The sequence below is a fragment of the Opisthorchis viverrini genome, assembly GCF_000715545.1.
Source record: "Opisthorchis viverrini unplaced genomic scaffold opera_v5_133, whole genome shotgun sequence".
NCBI lineage: Eukaryota > Metazoa > Platyhelminthes > Trematoda > Opisthorchiida > Opisthorchiidae > Opisthorchis > Opisthorchis viverrini.
In genome coordinates this window covers 1123169-1150628 of record NW_008751791.1, presented here as the reverse complement: position 1 = coordinate 1150628, position 27460 = coordinate 1123169, and the positions used below count along the sequence as shown (strand labels likewise).

The 27460-nt window shown below is 44.2% G+C and overlaps 1 protein-coding gene across 1 annotated transcript in view; it reads right to left on the bottom strand.

The window, feature by feature from the left end:
• T265_06508 (hypothetical protein) overlaps positions 1 to 27184 on the bottom strand; it is a gene marked incomplete at both ends in the record, with an annotated part of 33583 nt that extends 6399 nt beyond the window's left edge. Inside the window, 7 exons of the mRNA XM_009171782.1 lie at positions 156 to 456; positions 5852 to 5976; positions 11978 to 12403; positions 22810 to 22940; positions 23577 to 23754; positions 24531 to 25039; positions 27022 to 27184. Coding sequence (XP_009170046.1) covers positions 156 to 456; positions 5852 to 5976; positions 11978 to 12403; positions 22810 to 22940; positions 23577 to 23754; positions 24531 to 25039; positions 27022 to 27130 — 1779 coding nt within the window. The remainder of the gene's footprint in view (positions 1 to 155; positions 457 to 5851; positions 5977 to 11977; positions 12404 to 22809; positions 22941 to 23576; positions 23755 to 24530; positions 25040 to 27021) is intronic.
• Between the last annotated feature and the right edge of the window lie 276 nt (positions 27185 to 27460).

Below are 27460 nucleotides of genomic sequence, written 5' to 3'. Positions count from 1 at the left end.
ACGACTCTGTGGACTCCGTGCAGTTAGAAGTGAGTTCACTGAAAAGCCGTTTTACTAATTTAAAGCGTTAGAAAAACGGTACATTTGCGAACTAGTTCGTCTGTTATCCTTGCTTTGCGACATTGAACCAAAGACTAAACACAAGGTAGACTTACGGGTTGATTATGGTTAGGCTGTGAATCGAAAGGACTAAATTGTGGTGGGGCCGGCTGAGATCCCCATCCATTTTGCGCCGTGAGGGGATGGTTGGCTGCAGGATGAACTGGAGCACTGTATGATGGAGCTGCAGGACCCGCGGGGGGAAATGGTAGAGCAGGAGCAGCAGATGGACCGATGTTTGTCGGGGATAAGCTCAGAGCTTCAGGGTCTGCGTTATTGTTTGATGCTTGATGCAAACGCTCCATCGCCTCAGAAAGTACTCTGAAGGTTTTACTGATGCTGTAATCCTGACCGGTTCTACGGTAAAACATTAGATTATGAAGTTAGTGGGAAGTAAAAATTATGCTGCAAAAGATCAACAGGATAGACATAATGTTCCTATATAGAGTTAGGGCAATGTGGAAATCCGAAACCTAAGTGGGGTAACCAGAGCCAACACCGAAGTGAGGATGAGTATATTGAGTATTAGTGCCCAGTGCACTATCAGATGATCATATACGATCGCACCATGGAAGAATGCGTCGCCAAAGTTTGTAAACGTGGACTATGCCCACGGAATCTCGAGCCAACCAACGCTTTCAAGAGTTTAAAGTTGTGTTCGTGAATCCTCCGTTGATAGAATTCATATTACTTCCACCTTCTTACCTGCTATATTAGTTGGATACGGCCTGGGTAACACGGAAATAAGAAGCGAATTGGTGAAGAGTACACCAAAACCATTAGGCCGTCGACCGATCATAAGCAGCCATGGCGCGTTGCAACGCTGCTTTATCCAGCTGCGTTGTGCTCTTGGTAGTGACGTTGTTAGGCTCTTCAGGTACAGGCCTTGATAGTCAAATGCACCAATTCAAGTGTCTCCACATTTGCGGGCAACATGTTCACTATTGTGGAAAACGCGGTTGGTAAGACAACGAGGCAAGAAGCGTACCAAACGCACAAACTCCTCTTCTGATCTGCTTGGTATTTACAATCGGAGGTTAAGGGACAGTTCTGGAAAAATTCAACTAATTGTTTGAGAGCTACTTGCCTCTCTAGTGTGGGGCCGTTTCATGGAACTCGGCGCGAGCAGCAGGCACCCAAGCGAGCACGAAAGTGGCTCGGGCCATGGTGAAGCGGAACGCTACATCCATTATTTGCTACTGCTGCATTTTCAGTAGTTAAAAATCTAGGGAAAAAGTGCACGAGACAGTGGGCACTTGTTACTACTGTGGAGCTGACGGGCAGTCATTGCATTTCAGCTGGCCTGTGCCCTGAGCAGGAAGAGCGACCGTGTGTTGACAACCCTAAGTAAATACCTTACCACGGGTGAACGGTTGAAGCTGGAATGACGACATGCGGCAGCAATTAGCCGATGAGATAAATACCGTAAATGTTTTGCGTAACTCTCGTCTCAACAGTGCATACGACCAAACTTTCCTGAGGCAAGATGAAGTATACATCTCCTTCTAAGCGTGTCCATGATGAAGATCTATTGGGTCAGGCGCGGGAGTACAGAGCAGGATGTGTTTCGCGCCCAAAGCTTCAGGATGGCCTTGGCGTATTTCTGCTTTTGATGCTGCTACAAGGTATACTGGTTAGGTGATCGATGCTTGTATCTACCCTAAACTACGGTTAATAACTTCGTTCTCGTTATACCAGGAGGTGCGTAACGCAGCTGTACAAGCACCCGCTCCCTTAGCCTTAGATACATCTATCGCACAGTGATAATTCGTCCTTGTGAATGGCAAAATATACACCGTCTTGTGTAACCAAAACCGGTCATTTTAAACTGTTGGATTATGGACACTAATGAACTAGCAGACGTCAGCTGTTGTATGTCTTCAGTTCCCATCGACGTCGTCCCTGAGCGTTGCACAATGGTGATCAACATCTTTCTCTTACTTCCCTGAATGTCTCACATGGTTCTACAAAGCACGGGGGGGGGGGGTTCGAACGGAAAGAATGGCAAAATATACACCGTCTTGTGTAACCAAAACCGGTCATTTTAAACTGTTGGATTATGGACACTAATGAACTAGCAGACGTCAGCTGTTGTATGTCTTCAGTTCCCATCGACGTCGTCCCTGAGCGTTGCACAATGGTGATCAACATCTTTCTCTTACTTCCCTGAATGTCTCACATGGTTCTACAAAGCACGGGGGGGGGAATTCGAACGGAAAGTCAATCAGCAGAGAGGAAACTGATTGTGCCACACTTCCGTGAAACTCTGAGTATACATCTTCACAGCAGCGATTGTCGTCGTGCCAAGGGGTCGCGCGTAAGCAATACGTCATCTGCAAGCCAAACGGATGTGGCTAACCATCCGTTATTAGAATACGATCGGGCGCTTGAACTCAGGACATTTCTCCACGTCGGAAACCAGGCAATCGTCCTGCATACTCTATATGACTACGTCAACATCGCCTGAAGTCTGCCCACTCAGGATGGAACCGTACCAAGATTCCAAGTAATGCTAACTGTATTATCCCGAATCCGTTGACTGTTATGGACAACATGGGATTGCATTAGTTCTTAGCCTTAATGCCAGTGAAGTCTTCAGCTCTCGGATAAACTCACTCCTTCTGACGACCCTGCTAGCTTGCTTCAAAAGCCACTCGTCCAACTTCACCGTCATATCGGTCTGCGCCTTGACACTACCACCCGACCAACCAACTGATGACGAATCTTACGACTAGCCGCAAACTGCCACTGATCGGGTGGCGAGATGAGATATCCTCGTAATAGCGGGAGACTGGGACCTCTGCAGTGGCCAACCTAATGACACGATGCGCCACACTCTGGGACACTTAGATCTCGATCAACGATTTGGAGGCGGCGAACGTCTGGTAAATGCTGCCGATCTAAAACGGACTTGCGTTTTCAATAGATGTTCACGACACTCAAAAATCCATCTGACATCGTACTCAACGACTGGAAAACAGCTCACAAACGTGACTGTCGCTGGACTTGTTCAGTGGAAGACTACAGAAACTGATAACGGGAGGGACTGCATACATTGCTCAAACTACGTATAACTACACGTCCGATGCGCTGCTGTAGAAAGCGCTTCCACATTCGCTTATTCCGAAACCATGACTATCCCTGAGCATTAAGAACTTAACTCCAAATTGATGGGACATTTATAGCACGGTTCGAAAGTCAAAGTCCAGTGGCCTATTTTGTAGGCTACTACACAATACGCTAACCTAATCCGAGGTTCCGTAAAAGACCGTATATCAGAAAAGAACACGTGTGTCTCTGTATTGAAAAAAATCTATGATTTATGAAGTCGTCATATTATCACCGTTCAAGGCTTAGGACGACGCACTCAACCCGGGATGATGGCAACTAGTACTGTGAAGAGATGAAGGGAAAAAATCTGCTAACACCGACGATCCCGGAAAACTGTCTCGCTTGATATGGAGCACCTCAAGAAAGCCCCAAGGACCACACTTCCGTCTGTAACGAGCTAGCAACAGACTGCCGTGACCATCAAGAGAATGAATCACAGAGTTTCTTCACTCTTTTCATTAAAAGGGTTTTCCTTGAGGACTAGAGGCAAAACCAGCCAACCGTAGTGCCCCCATTGCCCTATCAGCTACATAAGAAAAGCGATAAGATAGCCTATAGCCTATAGGTAATGTAGTAAAATCCTCGCATCACTCTTGCGAACAGACTTTGCAGCTGAAAGTGGTGCACACACACGCACTAATCGAGGAGTATTCTACTTTGGCAGATAATGCGTTGTGGAAAATACTGAAGCATCGTTTCAATATTCAACAAACGATGACAGCACGTTTTGCCGACGTTTGCACAGCTTTTGACTCGCCAGATCGCGATGCCCTGTGAAAAATAATCGTAAACGATAGGACACCACTAAAAATCACACGTTTGGTTAGTTCAACACACTACTACCAAAGCCCATAGCTGGGTGTGCGGCGAGATACTCGGTGAGCACCAGTGTACGATAGAATGTGCACTGTTTCCAGTCCTTTTCAACTATGAAACAAACTGGATAATGGATCGAGTCCCTGAGGGCTACCACGGGGTCTAACTGAGTCCAAGACCTCTCTGTGATTAAGGCGCGAACTTAATAACTATATGGTCCGCGGTCCGAACCCAACCCTGACAACTTGACTGCTCTCCTGTTTAGACTTGGGCAATCCGGCATTGTCTCAGCCCATGTGCTTCCTTAGTATAGCATGGCAGTTAGGCGTCTAAAGGGTCTTTTAACTGAACGATTATCTATTATTTTCACTTGATTCATTTGAATTAGACTAGCCGACGATATCGTCCTCCTCGGTGACCGCTTTGACACCCTTGGACATGGACTTAATCGTATCAATCATCATGCTGCTGTGATCGATCTGAAGATTAGCGATGCAAAAACGGACTTCAAAACCCGTCTAACCAATACGAAAACAGAATGTAGACCGAGACTCTACAGTTAAAACGGTTGAGGCATATAAATCCCTCACACCAGAGATGAAGCGAAATGCCGGATTAGCAATCCAAGGAGAGTATTCCTTCAAATGAAGGCTTCACAGCGCAGGACTGAAATCACCACTCAGACCACGCTGTTGTTTGCCCTGTTCCACTTTACGGAGACAGGACTTGCCCATTATGAGTCGGAGATTTTCAATCAATGGTTTTGAACGACCAGTCTCGAAGCTCGTTGGTGCGACCGACTATTTTACCGCGGCATTTCATCGACGCTTCGGAATAGCACAAAGATGTATACCTCAAAAGACTCAGACGGGATATGGATACGTCCTTGCCCTGGAGGCCGCTTGAAAACTCACTTTACTAGAACGAAACCTTACATAGTCACTGACAGTTGTTGCACTAGTGTCTGTTACCAAGTGAACTGGATTCTCTCCGATTCTTCGATTCTGATTGGCTGAAGATGGCGTTGTTCTTAGCGTTTAGTGCAGAATACTTGTCTGGCCTCGCAACGTACTTCGTCCGTGAAATACACCTGTACGATGTAAAGGTATGTTCGGATTCCGAAAAGCCCAATCGCACGAGACTCGTCAGGTGGACAGATAGGGATCGGATAAGTGGTTGATTGACTAAGAATTTTGGAGTGTCATCACCGACCAGTTTGCACTGTGGGCGAATTTGAGTTTAGGTGCAAGTTTTCCTATAACCAGCCGTTGACTAATTCAGAGAATCATGACTGCTAGGAAATAGATAGAACGCTTCGTCCGATTAGTTATCGACACATGTGGAGGACCTCATGAAGGCAAATTAATGGGCGTGTGAAGGAGTTAGACTGACTAGGAGAGAACAAACAATCAACGGAAATTGGGAGGAATGGATTTTGGCGAAACTTGATTTTGTCTTGGTATTAATTTCTCATTAGATGAGAAAGAAACTATGTAGCACAACTTCTGTATTTCAGTGACTATTTCAGGTTTAGAGTTGGAGTCAATCCCATCATTTTGTAGCATGTACCAAGTGAGTGGTTAACAGCTCCGTGTTAGGGACAGCTGTCCAGAGGTACAAGCGAGATTAACAAAGTATCCATGATGATCGACTGGTTAGATTTTGCTTGAGCAGAACAAGGATTTTGAGTCCTGGGATGCGAGATGTACTATGGTAGGGAGAAAATCAGGAAGTCGGCTAATGACCTAGATTTTGTCTGGTGTCAGTGCGAGGTGAGCAGTCAGAAAAGACATCAGGCGGTAAAAGGAACCAAAAGGAGACTCACGGAAAAAGGTCAGGAGGGTTCCAGCAATCGGTTGAGTTAGTTCCATTATCACTTGAAGGGCGCACATTGCCTGAGGAACAGAAGTTCGCTCCCGGGACAGTGAACAAGTTCCCCAAGGCAGTATACTAAGGGAAGAAAAAAATTACAGAAAGACAATAGTCACACAGCAACAATGGGTTCATGGTATTCTAGTGGGCATACTTTATTGAGGCGAAAAGATGACCGCGAAGGTAGTGGATAAAAAACGAAACTATATTGGGCGGAGGTATAAATTTTGAAAAAGCGGTAGATAAGTTGTAATGAATGAAAATTAATCGGACGGGCTAGATCTTTCGCTTATTTGATTTTTTTCATGTAAATACATAACGTATCAAAACATCGGGGTGGAAAGATCGCCCCACGAAGTCACATATAAAAACGATTGCATTGGGATAAGTCTCTTTGAACTTAGCGTTTAACTTCGAAAGTAGAATGCCCAAACCGAGTAATTGTGTTTAAAATGGATAGACCGATATGATTGACTTCTCCTTAAACACGGCCAGGGTTGAGTCAATTTTAGCCGACAAGCATCTATGCAGGGTGATGAGGATTAGCAAAGTTGAGCAAGTGTTAAAAGCAATTCGAGTTATTTCTCTGGGATATTTCCACTGGTGCAAACACAGACGGTGCACATCTAGAGGTGTATCCGTTGAGCAGATGTTAGGGCTGCCTACTAGCTCGCTCAGCACACAGGGTTCCCAAGCGACCAGGGTTCACAAATAGGGAGAATTCGTTCACTCTGGGACGTTTGCCATTGAAAACTTGGACACCGGTGGGTGTAGCTGCCCAAGGTACCGAAGTGGACCATCATCAAGACGATTTAGCTATATGTTATTCAGGTAAAGACCAAACAATAGAGCAGTGACCACTGAACTGTTAGGACCTTCGATAAAAAGGATGGCAGGTGAAGTAATGAAGAGTGTTGGAATCAGTTGGGCATAGATAGGGGCAATGGATGGAATCAGCTCCAAGGTTCTCAACTCAGAGGCACATAATTCTGTTGTAATATGAGATACTGTTGAAGAATGAACCCGATAGAATAGATCACTGAGACTGGCCAGGTGGCAGAGAATCATCCCAGCGATATCCAGATTTGAGACAAACAGGTTGGACGTCACTGCACCTTCTCAGTCAGGAGCGGTGATGATAACAATACACAAGGGGGCTTGAATATATGATAGGGAAGGTTGATCTTTCTTACCCAATAGGACTTCTGAAAGCGTCCGACACGCTTATGCTCTCTCGCGAGGGAAATTACAGATTTTAGCATTGATGAATTTCCCATCTTATTCACACGTTGCGCAATGCATCGCAGTGGAGAAATGATAGCGGAGAAAGATTCGTAGACACGTATATGTGTCCGACTGCTCCTTACTGAAAGGTTCATGGTCCGAATCCAAAGATGACTCATAGGTCGGTGCGACTGTAGTGACTCTCGTGCTTTTCAAGGGTTGCACGGCAGTCATCAACCGGATCGCACCTGAAAAGTTGTCGTTTACAGTGTCGTCACTGAAACGAAATCCCTAGACTAGTTTGGTCAGGAATGTAAAATTCCCTTTTGCTGCTAGAGCGATGGAATTGGCCTCACGCACGTGGGCAACCGTCTACCAGGTCGCATATAAAGGATAGGTGACTGTTGACTCCGTAGAATCAGACCTAACTGCAACAAAACGACGCATAAGGAATGCAAATCAGCATAATCTAACGGTGTGAGATAGAGGCTCACTGGGATAAAACAACATCGGGAGGATGGCAGCAATTAGCATACTGACCAACTGTCCGAAAAGGCGATGCGCGGTATAGGGGTCACGGCCACGAGCAAGGCGTTTCACACAAATATACGGTAGGAAAGATGTGTACACATTAGACGGAGCGGTTGTTGATGTGGAACACAGGGGCTGACAGTTTTTTATGAAGTTCAAAACTGCCCCGCTGACCTCCACCCTCAGGCACTGAAAGACAATAGCTACTCAGAAGGGGACAGCCACTTTTCCAAGATTAGAAATATACATTGATTCTACCGACTCTGTGATGTCCACTACAGCTCCGTTCAATTGCATTTTTTATATTTTGCTTTCCATGAAATGGATACAACCAACAGTGAGTTGTACGCAGACCGAACTCTGCACCGAATTGTAGTGTTCTTATAATAGCATAACGACCACAAGTGTCTTTGTCCCACCGACTTACTACATATGGCTGTTAAGACAAATACCGTAATTCGTACGTCGATATAAAAGTACCAATCAACTACTGCTGCTGTCGAAAGAGGAGTTAAGTATTTGCTTGGTCAGTCAGCTCTTAGTCACCCATGAAATAACGGAATGGACTCTGGTACTATACAACGAATAATAAAGGCGCGAAAAATGCGTGCTCAGCTGGTTTCGTTTTGTCGGTGCAGCGCAAAAATAACACTTGTGAAGCTGCTTCCCCATCAATCTGAAGGGACCAGAAAGTGGCTCATTCTCGGTTACTTTGTGGGGATGATCTCCACCGTTCCATACTACTTGCCTGGAACTGTCTTGCAAAGGAACAGTGTAACACGATGACTTGACTGCGATCATTTTATTGATGGGTTCGAGGTGGGACTCGGTCACACTCGTTTGAATTTGACACACTCTAACCCTGGACTAGCACTACCGCTTTCAGGAAACGACGAGCGACGTTTGATTACGTCATTACAGGGTAACTGGAAGGGATTCGTGTTCCCTGTACTGGAATTTCACATATACTGTGCTCACTATTTTCCGGCAAAACGTAAACCCTTATTGATTCATTTGTGAAACTCATTTCGCTCGTCCTACAACCACGATTCATGAGAACAATGAGTTTCCTGTAGCTTTTTACTCTCAATTAGCCAAGAACTGTTAAATTCAACGAAACATTCCATTTTTGTATCACAAATCCAAAGGAAGACACTCCGCGTCATTGAGGGAGCAGTCATATTTCGGAAGTACGCACGGTCTTGCGGTGCAGAGTCACCGGACACCAGATTTGAAGGGAATTATTTTTGACATGCATATCGGGCAAAAAATCGGTCCAACTAAGCAAAACATCGAGAAACAAAGCACCGGTTAAGAAACCTTCACAACTGTTAGATGCTAGTTTAAACAAGCCACATCAGTCCTCTCTTCAGAATTGTCGTTGAAAAATTCGGAGGCAACTATTCTATGGTATCCTGTGATCTGTTAAAAGCCAGCGGTCAAGTAGGATGCATGAAAAGAATACAGGATGTTTTTTATTGATTAGTACAGTCACAAAATGATGTGTGGTACCTGCATTAGCAAGGGTGCACGGCGATCAAACAAACTTTGGGGCTAAAACTATATGACTATCCTGGTTTGCCGGCACAATTTCTGCAATTTTTTCCCCATGGAGTTGAGACTTTCCAAACAACTAAATAAAGCTGAAATATACCCACCCGCGAAAATTTAGGTTCCGTAAATTTCCAGAAATTGGAAATATTATATGATCATCCTGTTTTTGACCTCAAGTTTATGTTGGTTGATTGAAAACGACTGCTTTCGTACAAGGATACGTCCATTCAACTTGAGTTTGGCCAACTTTTCGTTGGTTTACCTAAATTTATAATCTGACTTGGACCTTGACAGCAGCTCACTGCATAACCATAACGGTGACACAAACCCAGCGCAACCATAGTGCTGGCAAAATTGGTTGAAACATTATGTTTGACATCAATGAGCCACCTCAGTGTGCACGGAAAACCTACTTAGGAAGAAGTCGCGAAACACTAATAAGCTTTCATCTCGTGGACTGCTGTGGTGTTGATCGCAGTGCACCGTCAGTGTTTCGTGAAAGGTCGGACTAAGTCCAAGTCTGGTTGTTGATCTGTTCGCCGAGCTTGGCAGTTGGATTGCAAACGCTCGGCGAACAGACCAACAACCAAACAGCGCACCCGAGCTACCTACATTCCACAACATTGCTAAGTCCAAGTCATTAGATTTATATTCATCCCAAACCAGAATGGAATAACAGGCCAACTGTAAGAGACTGTGGTTAGCATCAGTGACTTACACTGGCGGCATTAGAAAGAGTAAAAGGACGTCACAGCACTCGAGACCAACAAGGGGAATTCACACCCAGAACAGCAACATCAGCTTTGACCGAGTTGCAATATGGTTTACGGTGAGGGTAAATGCACCGGATAAAAACAACACTGCCATCAAATGAAAGTGCATCTAGGTAGTGGTGGGAAAGACTTAGCTGCACCTCCCTCGCACATAAACACGTACTCACATATAATGTGGATAATGAGGATAAAGCCATTATCACCCACAAAAAATCAACAGGATGCGAAAAACGAGAAACTAATAACATAAAATATGTACTTACCTAACTCAGTCTAACTGCAAAATAGTCAAACGGAAAATATCAAAACTACGCAGCTGAGTACAGTGTGCAGACTAGTTGATACATTCTCAGTGCCGAAAACATACGACAAAAAGGACCAGGGAACGTAGTAGTGGGGTCGAAAACCTTTTACAGCCACCCAAGGTCGTTCGTTCGGGTTTTGGTTCATCTGGATGACTTTTATCACACCACAGTTGGTTGGAAGCACAATTAAGCAAACATTAGGGTATGATAAATAAAAGATAGCAACAAAGTTGCAGGAGTTCCACACAATGTAAATAACGAACAGTGTACGTGCAAACTGCTGACTGCATCAAACATCAAGATGACGTAAAATGAAGCTCCAGTTAGCCGTATTGTGATGGAGACGCTAAGTGTATAAATAGTCAACCATGTGATAAGATGAGACACAATGAAGGTGATTGTGAAGAAAGGAAGGGACGACGTCCGACTGGTCAACATTTACACAATCTACCATCTGAAGTGATGAGCAAATCAGATGCACACCACGTAGCACGCAGAAAAGGTGTGGGTTAAAGCCAGCGTAGTCCGAAGAACATATCAGGGAGCAATCCAATGTCAACAAATGGCATTTGGCCTACCCAAGAGCGTAGTTTGATGTGGATAAAAGGGAACACGTTTCCTGGCTGAATAAACACTATGTCAGAGTAGCAAAAGACAGACAAGACCCACCGGAGATAAAAAGTAAGTGAAGCCATTGGTAGCTTCCAAATTCGTCATATTCTCGAACATCGCATAAGATGCCACAGGGGGACGGATAAACCCTGCATCCATCGACAAGCAACTGATAACACGGTCTGCTGTTCTTGTAATTCTAGAGTTTATTATTTAATGTGTTTTCAAAGCATCACTTATAATATCTGGAATGTGGAGTGATGGTGACATCCAATATATCAATAAACAAGGAACCCACTAACAACTGAGCCGTCAAATAGTTTGTGACTCAAGTTTGGGCAAGCCGAGGCGTGAGGTAGTGAGGTTAGCACCTATATCTACCGCCGCGACCAAATTTGCGCGCGGTCCGCCAAAATTATTTTGGCGTGCTCATATGAGTACAACCGGGGCTTCCGAGATGAGCCCAAGTGGTTTGAGCGGGAATTTACCGACCGGAGGGTCCGTGGTTAGAACCCGACCTCTGCCACTCGACTTCCCCTGTCTAGGTTTGGGCAACCTGACAGTATCCCAGCCCTCGTGCTTCCTCCGGGTGGCATGGCAGCGAGGCGCCGAAAGGGTGTTACAGCTGAACGATTTTTTTTCGAGATGAGCCGATTCGGCTGAAGCAAGACGGAATATCCGTACACAACATGGCTGGACTACCCCTCGTGGACCAACAGTCTTATTTTTACAGATATACATATGGAACATGAAGAATGAGACAGTTATGGCGCGCTTTTGCTCAACAATTCAAAAAGTGCTCATATTATCTGTTAGGGAACTCTGTCAGGGTTCCAGTCCAATTTTCGTTCAGTTGCTTGTCCACTTCAATAAGTCCATAGCGCACATAACCGACTCACTGCGAATCCTTGCAGTCAGTTTTATTCATGATGTAGACCTAAGTTGCCTGAGTTAGCATTTTGAAGTTAAAAAGATGGGTGATGGTGTTTCGTACGATGAAGCCAATTCAGAATCACCTATGAGTCCGTCGAGGTGATTTAATAAACTTCCTAGTATCTCTGAGAGTATACCAAAACATACGGTGCGTTTCGCCTGGGCTGCCCATCTCATCAAGCGGTCTGGCACATCAGAAACAGCTTCGTTCGTCGGTGGTTCCCACATAGGTCTGGGAGCAGCGCCCGGCGGCTGTCCATAGCCCGTGTGGGGAGACCGTTGACCGTAGGAATTGGACGGAGTGCCGAACTGATTCACATGGGGCATTCCTTGGCGGGTTTGCCAATGCAATAATTCTGGAGAGGCGAAGGATGGATTGACCTGTCTAGCCTGCCGTGTCTGGCGCGGTTCTGATATTGTCTCACGTCTTTCGCGGAAACCACTAGGACTTTCTCGCCAGCCAGATAAAGATGATTGGTGCTCGGGTGGAAGCATTCGACTGTTGGAACCAGTTGAGCTAAACAGGGTATGGACATTCCGACCAACAGCACCTGCACGACATTCGGATTCGAGCTGAGAAGATGAGAACAAGGCCAGGACGTTAAATCAAATGCAACGCTATTAAACAGACTGGTCGAGTAGTAGGTCAAGAAAGACTGTGCTACTGACTTCCTTCGGAAACCGGAGGACAGCATCTCAAATTTCTCAGCATATGTGTACGAGCAACGCAGACACGGTTTGTAGATGAAGTGTTTGGACCAGAACGTAAAAGGAGCGTGAGAAGGCGGACAGCAATGAAACAAAACAGGCGTGCCTTTGTACGAGAAAAATTTCGCTACAACTCATGAAGAAATAATATCTTTTGGGTTACAACAACCATTTGCTTTCACACCAAACCATGGCAGGTCAGCAGTAGCCTGGACTTGGGTGGGGCATAGTGTTAACTTTGCTTATCAAATAGGATATTGGGCCATAAATTATGAGGTCATCTCTGGTCTTGGTGAACCGTACAACGATGAGTAAAGAATACACGTAAAGGCTTCAGTTGACAAGTTACAATAAGACGTCCGAGGAGCAGATTTTTAGGCTTTATCATCTGACTCTACCGAGGAAATAAAGGAATCGGCTGCTAGAACCGCTCACAGCTGCTACCTCTCGATACATGTGTTGTAAGTTATCAAGAAGCTGGAATCAATCTTAAATGCACACCTGCGGATTTTAAGGCTTACAGATGCTGCTAACAAGAAATTTTAATGATTCTCGGAGGTTGTCAACTCACCGGTGACCACAATGTTGCAGACCAAGTGAACTAAAGTTGAAGTTAATGGTTTTAGAGGTGAGTTATTAAGTTACCTCTGTCTGTGAATCACAGATCAAACTACCTAAACAAAGTTCACAGCCAATGTTGTTCGATAACCTGTTTCCTGCTTGCAGTAAAACCCGATCGGATTCCCAGTGAAACGTAACTGCCAATATTTCACTGTTTCCAGCCTTTATGAAAAAACTGAAATAATCACAGCCACCGAAGAGGATAGCATTTGATTCGGGCGATAAAATCGTAATAGAATGTTCACAAACGACCCGGAAATGTTACCACTTTATACAACACTGAAGTATCTTACGAGCGAACGGAAAAAATAAAGTTCAAAAATTTCAACCACTGAAACTTGAACCACCAATTCATAGATGAACAGGAATCTAACTGAAAGGATATCCTAAAGTTGTCGATCAGCTGACAGAGGAAACAAAACGGTTGAAGCAATCGAACCGTACTGTGCAAAACAGTTGATGGTGAACCAAAGTTCAAAGTTACTAGCGATTACGCGCAGTCAACTGAGCAGCAAACATTTAGAACGGCTATAAGAGAAGTGCGAAGATTGAACACTACGGATCCTGAACATTGACGACGGTGTGTCCATCACCAAAGTTACCATCATAAAGGTATCAGTAATTAAGAATAAAGTGGACTGGTTTCAAAAGTGTACTCCGGCCCAAGGAACGAAAGAGAATGTGGTTGGGATAGGTGAAAGAAAATCGATATTTATTGGAGCTATTGCAAGGAAATACTATTTCAATGCTGTGTGCGAGAAACCCTTACTAATGAACCACCGGAGTAGCACTAAAGGTAGCTAAAGGAGGTGGCTTCACGGATTTGACAAGCGGTCGCAAACAACACAGTGGAACTTCTGGCCACTTGTAGACAACGTTCAAACCAGTAAAGACGATTCAAGTGAATGGGTAAGTACTAAACAACACCAATCAATGCAATTCAGTCAGAATTTTCATCATATCTTCTGGATTGAATTAGAAAACCACATGAATTAACCTGTATCCTTGTCCAACATTTCATTCGAGCAAGGTGAGATGCAGGTAGCAACAGAATGGAATCGGTATCAATCGCCGCTTAAGGCTTGACGAGAATTAGTTTACTGGCACGCATCGTCACAAGCAAGCATGATTGAGTACGTTGTGTTGGTACTTATTTGTGTGCGAGATTAAAGCCAATGCAATGAGAAGGTAAAGATCTCATTAAGCTTACATTGTGAGTAACATTTTCCGTGGGTGCAGACAGTGGAAAACGGAAGAGATAAGAAGTTGTTCCGAGGAAAAATATTTTGCATTTTGACTGGTGATATGTCAGACGTATACTACCCATAGACTTCATGGAATGCGAGTTAAAAAACTGGGGGACCTGACTAAAAAAATACCGCAGAAGTGGCGAAATTGGCGCCAGCAGTATACGAGTGGACGGTATCGAACGTTTCTGGTGTCGATACCGATGGCTTCCCTTTGTAAGGATGCGCTGTCGGTGTGCGCCTGTACATGGAACGCGGACAGTGTACGACTCGCGTGACATTTGGCATCCGAATGCCATCGATTGTTGCGCAGACCCATAGACGCGCACAAGCACACAGGCGTTCATAAATCGGCTGAAATTCACGAAAACAGCACCACAGCCACATCAACATCCGGGTCACACAGAGAAAGAAGCACATGCATCGATTGGGGAGCGCAAGCAAATCCCATGAAAGGGAGACAGACGAGGAAATGATTCAGGACTGGATGCGGCACACACACAAGGAATCAGTGAGGTGGGTGTCGCAAAAGATCAATAAAATAGCAGCTGGAGTTACCATCATAACAACAGGAAATAACTGTTTGTGTGGGGTATTGAATATGTGAAGTTCTACAGATGAAGTGACCTCGAAAACAGCCGCCTCTTTCAAATGAGACGTTTGTGAGGTCAAGCCAAGGCTGCAGCAATCCTATGATTAAGCAGGTTATGTACATCAAAATTATGACAGGTAAATAACCAATAGTCATGATCAAGCACGCATTAATTCTTCTGTGAATAATCGGCATTCAGCTTATGCTACCAGCTGGAGTTTAACTTGACCCTGCGTAGGTTTGTGTGTGCACCGGTCCGGGTACCTTGGTGCAATTAGACGTTGGCTTGCGTTGGGTACGACAAACGGATCGAAGCTTATTAACTGAGGCGAATAAAAACACAGCCAACGGTAGGTTAAGAGATATGGAAAACAACTGTGCACTTGCCTACGACGCGTCACGGAGGATTTCCAGCCAGTGGCGATGTGAGTCACTGGTATCCCAACAATGCAGAGGGATGAATCAACATGTATGGAGTTCGAGCAGTACTTGCAACTCAAGTATGGCACGTCCAGTTCCTGCTAACCTAGACCAACCTGAGATTCCTTTGTGAGAAATCAGATAGCACGGGAAAGCTCACTCATGCTGCAAAATGTGTTGATTATCCTCTAAACGCGAGTAACAAAAAAATCCTTTTAAAATTCTGTCATCTGACACATGAAGATAGCCTTAACTCCTGGACAACTATTCAGTCATCTTGATCATTGATTGTACTTCAATATGGATATCTTCAAAAGTAAAATACTCCGTAACCCTTCATTCTGAAATGTTCGTAATACGTAAACACCGTCCGTTGCCGTCTGCAGGTGAAAATGCACCAAAAAAATGTGCCACTCGCTGCATGTACAACCTCTCCATGTGATGACTATGCAACACGATTATGTAGCTATGAACGGAAACCAGAGCGTTAGGTAAATACATACTATGACCTAGTGCTTAAGAAGAGCGAATCTACTTGACCCTATGTTAGTCGTGACTGAGAGTGCTGTAGAACTAATTTGACTAATTGCGGTTAATTCTGACGTCAACACTCTTTGCTACTAAACCTCCTAATGTCATGCAAAACGTACCTGGTTTATAAGCCTTTGAAAACAATATTGAAATCATCCCAAAAACCTCTCCCTCAAGGATATCATCCATTAGAAGTGGTCACTGTGGGCCTTTTTGCGGAAATCACTGTTAGAGAGTCAACTAAGTCCTCAACTTCATCTGATGATTGAATGAGCTTAGCGGTCTTGATATCAGTCTACTGACATTTGCTAATCGCCATCTCAAGTTGGAGTTGGTTGACTGGCTGTTCTCGTTTAAGGAATATTATCCACCATAAAATGCTAAGCGAAAATTCTTTGATACACCAACGTTGTTATTTTGGTAACTTGTCGCAACTCTCGTAGTCGAACGTAGTTCAACAGTAGAGTCTTTAATCTTTAATTGCTAGTGGGTAATCGTGGATTAGACCGTTGGGATTCCGAAGTGGGTGAGACCAGTTTGAACTGCTGGCATCCTGTTACTTTTCCAAATGTCGATTGTCAGAACAATCGACATTGGCATAAAGAAAACATCTATTTGATAACCAAATTAAATGTTTACTTGGTGGTTCATGCGACAGTATAGGCAAAGCAAGATTTACAGACGACCACGTATGGACCATGCCTGCGTGGCACCATGCAACTCGGAGTGGCAGTTGTGGGCAGAACATTCCATCTAACGTTTTGCTTGATTCAGAGCAATGCCAACATTTAGTAAAATTGTTTGCGTGACTTCGCAACTACATCGCATAGTTTGATTGAACTATTTTGACCATGGCTTCAATAATATCCAAGTTATTTAAGTGTTGTCTGACAAGAAATGACTGCTTGAACGAGGGAAACTGCCTAACTGTGGCGAAATGGAAAAGCTTTTGGTCTACTGAAGCGACGAGATCGTGATTCTGCTTGGATGTTTAACCCCAGTTGCATGTTCAAATTTGGTTTCATCGCAGCTGATATTCCTTAAAATTGATTGCAATTATGTGGGCTTTTGATCTTCAGGAGCTATGGAAGAGAGTTGAGCACGTTTTTGGGGTGAGCAAACAACAGTTACCGGCATATTGTGTTATCCAAAATCATTGACGTTTCATGACGGCAATCCACAACAGGCAACGCATATGATTTGCGCAGTCAGCTTCGGAAAATAGCTTGTGAAAAGCTTAGGGGATTCACTACTTTCGCGTGGAATCTCGGTTACCTATCATTATTAGTTTTGAATTAGTTTAACAGTGTCTCGTGAAGTCCTTTACACGAAACTCAACGGCTTACACTTCATATCTGCGGAACAGGAACATCTCACTCCTAATGACTTATTTGAATTAGCAACCAGACGATTAACCTGTTATCGCACGATTTAGTTATCCAAGACTTTGAAGTAACAAAACCGTTGAGCAGATGTAGCCAACTCCAGTGAGCACACTCTCCAAGTTACGCTTCATGATTCGGTGCAATAATCCGTTGAATCCCTCCTATGTACGGTGAGTTCAATTATCATAACCAGTGTCAGCAGTTTGCAGCGGAAACTTCACGGGCTGGCTCGTTATAGATACAGAATCAACCATCATGTCAAGCGTCTACTGGTTTTCGAAGACGGTAGTTTTCCTTGGGGAGTGGTAGGGTCGAAACTGCGAGAACTTTCCGACTATCCCTCTGGAGGCTTGGATATCAAGTTCATAAGTCAAAAGGTCAAGCTCGCGGAAGTGGGGAAAAGTTGTAACTTCAGGGTTGAGGTTTTCTTCAGACGCACCACTGTATCACAAACGTAGTTATTTGATTGGGAAGACTAACTAGCGATCTGTTACAGGTAGTGGATACCTGAAGTTCCCTACGAAATACCGACTCATTTTTGTTAAACGGAAACGAATGAAAAGAATCCAACGATACCGAGTTTTTAGTCATATTCTCCTGCACTATTAACCGAAAAATGCATATAGACCGTCTACAATTGGTATGTATATTAAAATAGGCTACATGTTTCCACGGGGTCCACGACAAATATTCTACCGCTTGAACTTCCGAGACTTCATCACGCTAGGCAGATTTCTGATAGCATAACAAACAGTGTTCATCACAGGCTTTCATTCAGCGTTTCAGACCAGGCTGTTGTGTGACTTCTCCTCATGCCACCTGGATGAAACTTGTCGTGGTGAATGTGTTGTAAGACAAAATGTGTTTGCCCGCGTTGCTCAACGTGAACATCATATTCACCGGTCTTTCGAGCAGCATTACGGGATCAACTCGTATATTTGGACACCTTGATCACTTTCACCTTTGAATGAAGTCAATGGGTCTTGACTCAAACACCTATATTTTGGACGCTGCATTTCCACCGTCTTATGCAGTGCACTGAGCCATGGGGACTAGGCGGTTTTCTATGAAAGACATGTAACTAGTGTAAGTTACACTCAGTGGTCCACTTCATAAGCAGCTCAAAGACGCGCTCAGAAGAAGGGGCGATAAAGTGTTGTGATGCAAGTAACTGAATTTTGGCTTACATCGTGTTGGTTTCGTTTTACGGCCTTAAAGCTAGAAAACCGAAAAACATGCTTCAGATACCAGATTCAATTTCTTGTTCAAGTGTATCGGAACTTCCAACTGCACTCTGTAACGATAAAGAACCGCCTGTCTCGGAAGGGTCGATTGGCTGCTTGCGCAGATTTGTGGAAGTCCAACGGTGAGTCATTGTGATCAGGCTTGGTTGAGTGAGCAAGTCATTGCACGGATGTTACCATAGCTACGAGGCCAGCGCAACGTTCTAGCATTCAGTCCACCGCTGAAGGTCAATTGGGTGGAGAGTCTCTATCACGCTGGTGTTATGGTTACCTACCCGTTTCACACAGCTGGCCAGCACTTCGCTCAGTTTGGCCCACATCCGTCCGAACACGACCTGCCAGGCTGAACTCGCGAGTCCTGAAGGGCCGAGTAACAACGGTGGTGAAAGTCATGGCACCAAGGCCTACTATGGGCTTGGCTGGGGTGAGCAGCGTTGTAGCGTGCGCAGCAGTGAAGGCTGCCTGAGACGATCTGGTGAAGCTCCAGCATCAAGATAGTAGCAACCGTCCAGCCCGGTACCGAACCAACTGTCAAAGGTCAATGGGTCTTAGTACGAGGAATCAGCATATGCTTAGCTGGTTCAATTTGCAACGCGGAAAAGTGACTTTGGTATGAATTTCTTGAAAATCGACATGTGGAGTTTACACCGCATAATTTTCGTTCACCAGTTGCTGCACGAAATTTCTCGATATAGTTGTCATTGTACCTCAGATAATCACTGAGATTTCGATGGCCTACAGATCTCGGTTTTCAAGAGATCAGCGGTTAACACGTTCATGCGAAAAAATAATGCCCGAAATTCAAAAGTAAGGAGCAAATTCAATTCAACACCCCAGTTTTAAATGGTGGCGGCACGGCGAGGAAGGGTACAGTAACGTGGGTTGGGGTGATTGATCGAAACATACGTTTGAAAGGCCTAATTTAAAAGCACAAGTTGGTCGTTGGCTTGTTCGCTGCGCTGGGCAATTTGGTCGCAAACGTTTCACCACCAATTGAGGTTGACACATCAGTGCGTAGTTGTGCATAGCGGTGGGTTAGTGGTTGTGCCCAACTCAGCGAACAAACCAACGACCATCTACGCTACCTGAGCTACCGACATTCTCCTCTATAGAAAAGCACAAGTTCTTATTGAAACAGACAAACGCAATAAACGATCACATGTTCTAGTTCACACAGAAAGGCGCAAGAGAATTTGATATGCAATCCGATTGGGATCGACCTATTCGAACACTTCGGCGAACCCGTACGGATTTTGGTAGCACCGTGCGTTAAAACGCAATGGGTTAAACTGGAATCAACACTCTCGGCAGTGGTACCAGAATTTCGACCGTCGATTGTGGGACTATCAATCACGTAACACCCCGAGCTCAGCTGTGAAAGGGGTTGGATGTCAAGATGACAAGTTCACACAATAATCATGCATCTTTGAAGAAGTTGTATTTCATCTGTTTTTCGCAAACATCGTTAAACCTAGCAATAAGCTCGCTCGATGCAATTAGTAGTTGTGAACGTGCGTCACGCCAGCTGGATTAGTATGTCGGTCTTATTGCCCGTCGGGTCCGGTGCCGGATACTCTAGGATCGATCAACTGCCCCTAAAGCCGTTCACCTAACAGTCTGTCAAAGCTTTTTGGCATCACTATGGTATAACCAAGCCCTCGTAGTCATGAAATTTCACAGAGTTGGGTGTCACAGCTATCGTCACACGGCCATCGTTGTCGCGTGCAGCTTGGAGGGACTTGTTTGATTCCGACTGACGCAATGGTATGCTTCGAGAATTCTGGACAACTAAAACAAAGGATGGTGAACCAATGCATCAGAAACCTGAACCGACCGTCACCATCGGTTTCACGGTCAGACTGCCAGAAAATCCGCCGCAAAAGTGCAACTTATAGATTTAGATATTTGCAAAGTAACTTTATATTTACAGATAGTAGACCGTGTGTAAAGGAACTAGACACTCTTTGTTTCTTAGTATCTGGTACAAAGAAGTTGGTTTGTTTGCCGACCTCGGATAGTAAGCGGCAAACGTTTCAACACCAATCGAGATGGCGCCAGCAGGCCACTTCGCTTCACGATGAAGCGCTGACGATTTCACCTCGATTAGTGATGAAACACTCGCAGCTTGGTCGCCCAATTTGGCGAACAAACAAACAAATAGATACCGATGTTCTCTACAAAAGCAGAAGATCCACCCGCAACGGGTGGATTAGACATCTCAACAGTAGACTAGTTGCAAAAAGTGTGTATAAAGGCTGATAAGGGTCACGAAAGACCGGCACAATAATGCAGCCCACATCGCGGAACATTCGTACATTTCAGGCTCGAAGTCACGGATTGGATTTTAGAGACCTGGAAAACTAAAGAAGATAAAACTGTCGTAAGAAACTTGGGCTCACTGCACATTTCGCTATCAAGCGAATGCAACTCCACAATTTTCCCGACAATTTCGTGGAAAGAAATCGAAAACGGGTAAAAATTTTGCACGTATACCTCCAACCAAAAGCGAAACATTAATAGGTTCTTTTACGTAAATCGGATTTTGAGATACTATAGAATCTGAACCACGTGATATGGTCAGTTTATTGCCATTTTTGCAGTCAGAATTGGCCGCAGTTAAGCGTACCATAGTGGTCTTTTTTTACCGCTGTTCTAGTAGTATATTAAGTCCAGTTTCAACAATGTCGAGTTGGAAACACAAATGTCAGGGATGACTCGTACCACAACAACTAGCTCTACTAGATGGGGTTAGCCAGGCTATACTCCAATTCTGATTTTTCGCTCTCACATACACACCCTATTTTGATGATTACCATCCAATATTCCATTTCAGGTTCATGAGACACATATAGGACATACAATCCGCGCATTGTAAATATCCCTGTTTGACTATGTAATTAATATTTGGGTTGGAATTAAAATCCCTATCTATTAGACAAAACGTTCTACGGGATTTTATCTCAATTTTGTAGTCATTTTGTTCTACTTTGCGGGTCCTATTCGACGCACCAGTATATTTTATCAGCACGTTTTACAACCTCATACCTTCTTCCCACCAAGACCAAACAAGCTATTTACTTTTCGAGAAATAGACTCATTTGCAAATCCATTTGATGAGCTAGCGTTCAAGTGCACTGAAAGAAAATGTTGAGGGTTCGAGCCTCCAAATATTACTGCTGAATCAGAACAAACAAGCGTTTCCAGACAAGAAACAACTAACAAACAGACGGCGCAAGGAAGTTCGGTCATTGAGTCACTAATATTAGTTAGTGTCAGTTTGCAACTTCAGGTTTTCAACCCTCTACAAATGACTACGAGCACAGACGACATACGACGGATGCAGGCGTCTGACAGTGGTTGGGTGTAAGTTGAACTGTGGCAATGGGTTCAGTCCACAAGCTCAGGGCAGCGTTCGGCCAGTAGCAAGGTAGACGAAAAAGTTCATGAGTTCTTTGGAATATTGAACCACATATGACATGTGACGTTAACACTAGAAACAGCAGGAAAAAAGCCGATTCCACCTCGATCACTGTGGTCAATTTCGACGGCGTGCTTGCGCAGGAACTGTCCATCAGGGAAACAAAAGGTGCCGTATGTGATTCGAATCAACAAATTGGGCTACCTACAACGAACTAAAAACGGCGAAACTTCCCACATTTTTTACACCAAATCAAGGATTTTTTTTACACTATTGTCACATACGGAGTCAGGAAAAGTGCATTAAGTACAAAAGCCGAAGAGGATGCCTATAGCTGCGAGAGACTCTCTTATTTGGTTGATTTACACAACTTTTCATACTGCCTTTAATAGATCACAGATATGCACTGTGTGAATTCGCAAGTCCATGGTGAATGCATTGGCCATACTTCCCATAAAGGAAAGATAATAAGACTGGCAAACTATCAACCATATTTTGCATACGGACACGAGTGAAGACGGGTTTTTTACATGTAACGACTGTTCTGAAATGATAGCCTTTGGATTGGGAAACGAAGTGTTACATCCTGGTCGTTCAGTTGTAGCACCCTTTCGGTGTCTAACTGTCATACTACCAGAAGTAAGCTACGAGGGCTGGCATACTGCCAGGCTGGAAGTCGAGATGCAGAAGTCGGATTCGAACACCTTCCGACCGGTAAATTCGTGCTCTAACCACTGAGCCATCTCGCCGTCCTACCACATATAGCATGAACAAGTGGTTGCCTTGTACAAACGATTCAACAGAATGACCTACTTTGGACTTCGTCTGCTCATAACGAGTTTGCAAACTGGTGATTGCTTCCGATATTTCCATTTGCAGCTGACGATTAACCACCGGAAAGTTAAATGAACGTTCAAGGCGCATCACTGCCATGACGACTGCATCTAAAACAACGAAGCACAAAAGTGGTTGAACAAACAGCAAATTTAGAACAGCATTGTGATACGACATACATCCGACCATACGGGCTCCTAAAGATAGGCTTGCGCTTCTGAGATAAATCCGAATGATTCAGGCTTTAAACAGGATGAAGCTGTTTTGGAGTGTCGGCTCCAATAATTGAACGACCGATGATGCTAAGAGTAAAACAAACTGCTCAAATTTCGAAAATGGCAAAGATTGTCTATTTGTGATGTAGTTTCAGCACAGGGGTCAAATTAAATCATTACGGAGTGGGGATAGCCTCCGTGCATGATGTTTCCTATCGGCCTTCTACCTGATTCAAAGGAAGTAGCAAGTATAAACCTGATATGTGAAAGAGTCAAAAACGACTGTAATGAAGACGAGAATAGAAACCCTGACCCCATCACAAACCCGAGTTCCAAATCCAACTTGCTTTTCTGTCTGTAACTAGTTTTCTCGTTCAAGCGTGCCCTTCTCTACAACAATGTGCTGTCAGTCCGACCAGCCCGTGGCGGCTAACTAAGGATTTCTACATATAAGAAAGTTCTTGCATGAAACTGCCGAGGGATGGCCAGGAAGCGAGAAAGGTATACATGAAAGATGTTCTACATCCTTACCTATTAGACGTGGCCATATAGCTGCAATTTGAACACTGTCAGGTCCATCCACGCGCAGACAGGAAGATAGCAACTTGGGACAACTATCTGGACACACAGAGGACAGAGGCTTCCCAGCACATATGGCACAATATTGGAAACGGGTCATTCCAACGACGCAGTCAGGCTTCTCGCCAACCTGGAAGATAAACAGGACGAAAGTTCAAGAACAATATGAAGGCCAGCTTTCCCCAAGAAACAGTTCTGTGACAGCTGACTCCATCTTGCCGGGAGAAAGGGAATCTAGCAAAACGCTGACAAGAATTCAGTGCCTTTTTACGGGGAGATCGACTGGAACAATATCGGTGGGATCCTAATAATTCCCGTTTGTTCGGTAGAACACTAGTGAACGAACGGCTGACATCTGTCGCCAAGTAATGTGTCTACATATCAGTAAGAAAATACCGTTCTTGTTGGATTCGTTCAGTAAGTTGGACGTCACCCATTCGTCGATCGATGGTTAACAAGTTTGATTTGGGATAAATTCTACTTTAAGCGAGGTAGTGTTTTATCATACATAGAGACGGCTCAAAAATCAAAGAAGCAGTATTGAAAAATTTATACACGAAAGATAAGGATAAATCAAAGATTGAGCAAGTCAACGGAGTACGGGCTGGGCAGTCCGTTCTACACAAGACAGTCGAAGATTTTAACAAAACAGCTACAACACTGTAAGCATATTTTCGTCCAGTGTAACCTGAAAAAGCTTTTGAGGTCCAACATCCCAAACCCTTAGCGTGGGTCACTGTTAATTTCTTAAGGCAGTTACACGGCTGCTGCACTGTTTCAGTCTAATGGTGCCTTTTCTTATGGGATATCCTATGCCCCGAAGTCCCGTCTTCCGTGTGATAAAAAACACAGCACAAAAAAGCCAATCTTGTAATGAAAATCGTCTCACCGACAATTCGTACTTACCTGCTTCGAAAGGTGATACAACAAGCGACTAGACACCGATAACACGTTAATGAGCATGCGCGCCGGCGGATACGCTTCGAGCATGCGTGCCTTGAGGCGCACATCAACGTCATCGAACGGCCGCAGCTGCGCCACGCGGTCTGACAGGCAACGAATACGGCGTGTCTCAGAAGCCTCGTCCCTCGAAGAGAGAGAATCATGACCACTGCTTAAGGCAGGATTTAAGTCTGCGGCTGATGGAGACATGGATCCGGAAGGGAAACTGGGACTTGAGCCGGACCGGACTTGACCAGAACGCTCAATCAGACTAACGATGCTGTCACGAAGTTGATTAAAGAAATTCTCAACTAAGTGATCAAGTCGGCTACGTTGCCCTGCCATGTAGGCCTCGAGGTCCGTGAAAAACTGGAAGAAGAATCGTCTGTGAAGCTTGTAATTGTATCCGTATATACGACTGAAGAATTGATGCAGCCGATCCTTGGCTTGCTCCAGGTCTGTACGAAAGAACTCTACATTTGGGATATTCGGTAAAGGAACAGTAAATCTACGTTTATCAAACGGAAGGATCACACGTGGTACAATGGGTAATATGAGTAGTTCGCCCAGGCCAGTGATGTCTCAGGGCTCGTAAAACGCACGGAGTCTATCAGTCAGCTCCAAAATCAATAACAACAGCAAAGATAAATTATACGAAGAATGAACCTTGGATGGTGAGGGAAGTAACATGCTGAATCAACATCGAGTTTAGTAGAAGGCGCAGTGGAGCGGCAGCTCCTGTCGAGAAAAGACATGTCAACATGGTTTTCACCATTGAAAGGCGTTTATGCATTCAATTATGCATATGCGTTCTCCTCGAGTATAATTCATGTACTCCCAGTCTGTGTGAATGACTGACACCGCACACTTTCACACATCATTTTTTATAACAAAAAACACCCTTGCAGAAGTCTAATTTTGGTCGGTTATCTGCCTCCATGGTACAACGGTATCCCTACCTGGACCAGAACATTTGCTTTGCTTAGTGCAATCAAGCGCTTATCTATCCAGCTGACTGCCAAGGCACATTGGTATCACAGTATTCAGGTATTATTTCTTGAAAAGTTTCTTTCTGTACTGGTAATATGAGTGAACTATTGTTGCTTCGGAACGTCCAACATCTACGACAGATTTCGGAACAAAGTCACGTTTTCGACCAACAAGTCTCTCGAATTGTAGCAATAGTTTACGCTGAGTAACTTAAAGGCGTATACAACGAAATCTGTGTCCAAGTTCTGAAGCACCAGTAAGTACCGGGCTTAGGTGTATAAAGGACGAATTTCGGCTCGTCGACCTTATAAGACAGAGTTATGTGAACCATAGAACCATGTTTTCACTTGGGGCAGTTTCCTCATTCATGAATTTATTTCTGCTAAAAAACTATTGCCTACCTATGCACCGGTATCAGAAGTGCAGACACTGTGTTACGCATACCAACAGATAAGTTGACGGAACTTCTCTTACAATACACATTTAATGAACGGTTTCGTTTTAATGACATAACCACCCAGGGGATGGAGTGGTCGTGGAACCAATACTAGGCGCATTACTCACTGATATTTATGCCGTCAAACCTGAGGAGGAAGAGATGATGTTAGATATGCCGAGATTCGTTCAGTGGTAAAGATATACGGACGATATGTTTCGAATCGTTGACGCAGACTGCGATTTAGACAGCTTTAAATCTATTCAATACTACTACAACAGCTATAGACTTACCATGGACAGGGAAACGAACAATCATACCTCCATTCTGGAGATATTGTTGACCAGAAGGACCGATGGCTACTCAAAAAGCGTGTGCCACAAGGTAACCCAGGGTAAACAACATACGAATTATCACAGTTTTGTCCCTCTACACAAAAAAGAAACCTCGTTCGCTATCTGGCTTCAAGGGCTCGCTAGAATGCGAATTGGATGCTACCAGCGACATCCTAAAAGAAAACGGTCCGTTGAAAGCAGAACATAGGATCAATGCCAAATGCTGTTGTTTTCTGGAGGTTCGGGGACAATCAGCAGATTTGTTGCTGGGTATTATTGCTGTTCGTGATATCGCCTGTTTTCAGTGTTATAACATGGTCATAATAAGCGAAATACACTCATTTGTAAACTAATTTGGTTTTGCGAGAGGCTCACCTGGAACCTAGCTGAACCTCCCGCTTGTGATGGTCATTATAAGTTTGTGAAAATGAAATCATGTAATATTTTGGCTGAAAATTTTGAGTGTAGGCTACTTTCATCTGGAGCAACTGTAAACACTATTAGTAGACCTTCATTGACGTACTACAAAAGATTGCGGAAGTCTTCAATGAAAAATATGACACATGGTGATACATTCAGCTTCACCCTGAAGTGTATTGTGGTCAAAAGGCAACAAAAATGATGGGGGTTTCGGGCGTTAAATGGAAAACAACTCTTGATAGATATAAAAGGTAAAAGGTGGAAAAAAACTTACGTTCAAGCGTCACGCTATCATTATGCATCTGCTCAGCAACTCGTAACCAAGTTAAACCAGCTTGATGAACGACGTGACGCTGCCCCAGTGCATACATCATACGTTGCATAAGCTGATCACAACAAGAGTCACCGGATATAGAACAAACATCCGGGGGCGCTATATGTAGATAGGTAAATGGCAAAACAAAGTAGTTACCGGTTACGGGTACCGCAGATAACATAGAAGTGTACCGCAGCCGCATCCATTCCTGCTTCGGCAGTGTACAATCCAGTGCACCAGTAGCAGATAAGATGTGTGAACAGGAACAGAAAAAAATGAACCAAAAGCCAAGACAGTGTGATATCATGGTCGGGTTGTGTCAAATTCTATCAACCACAAGAAATGACAACGGCTGTACGATTCATAATCTGCAAAGAGTGGAAATATAACGTCAGCA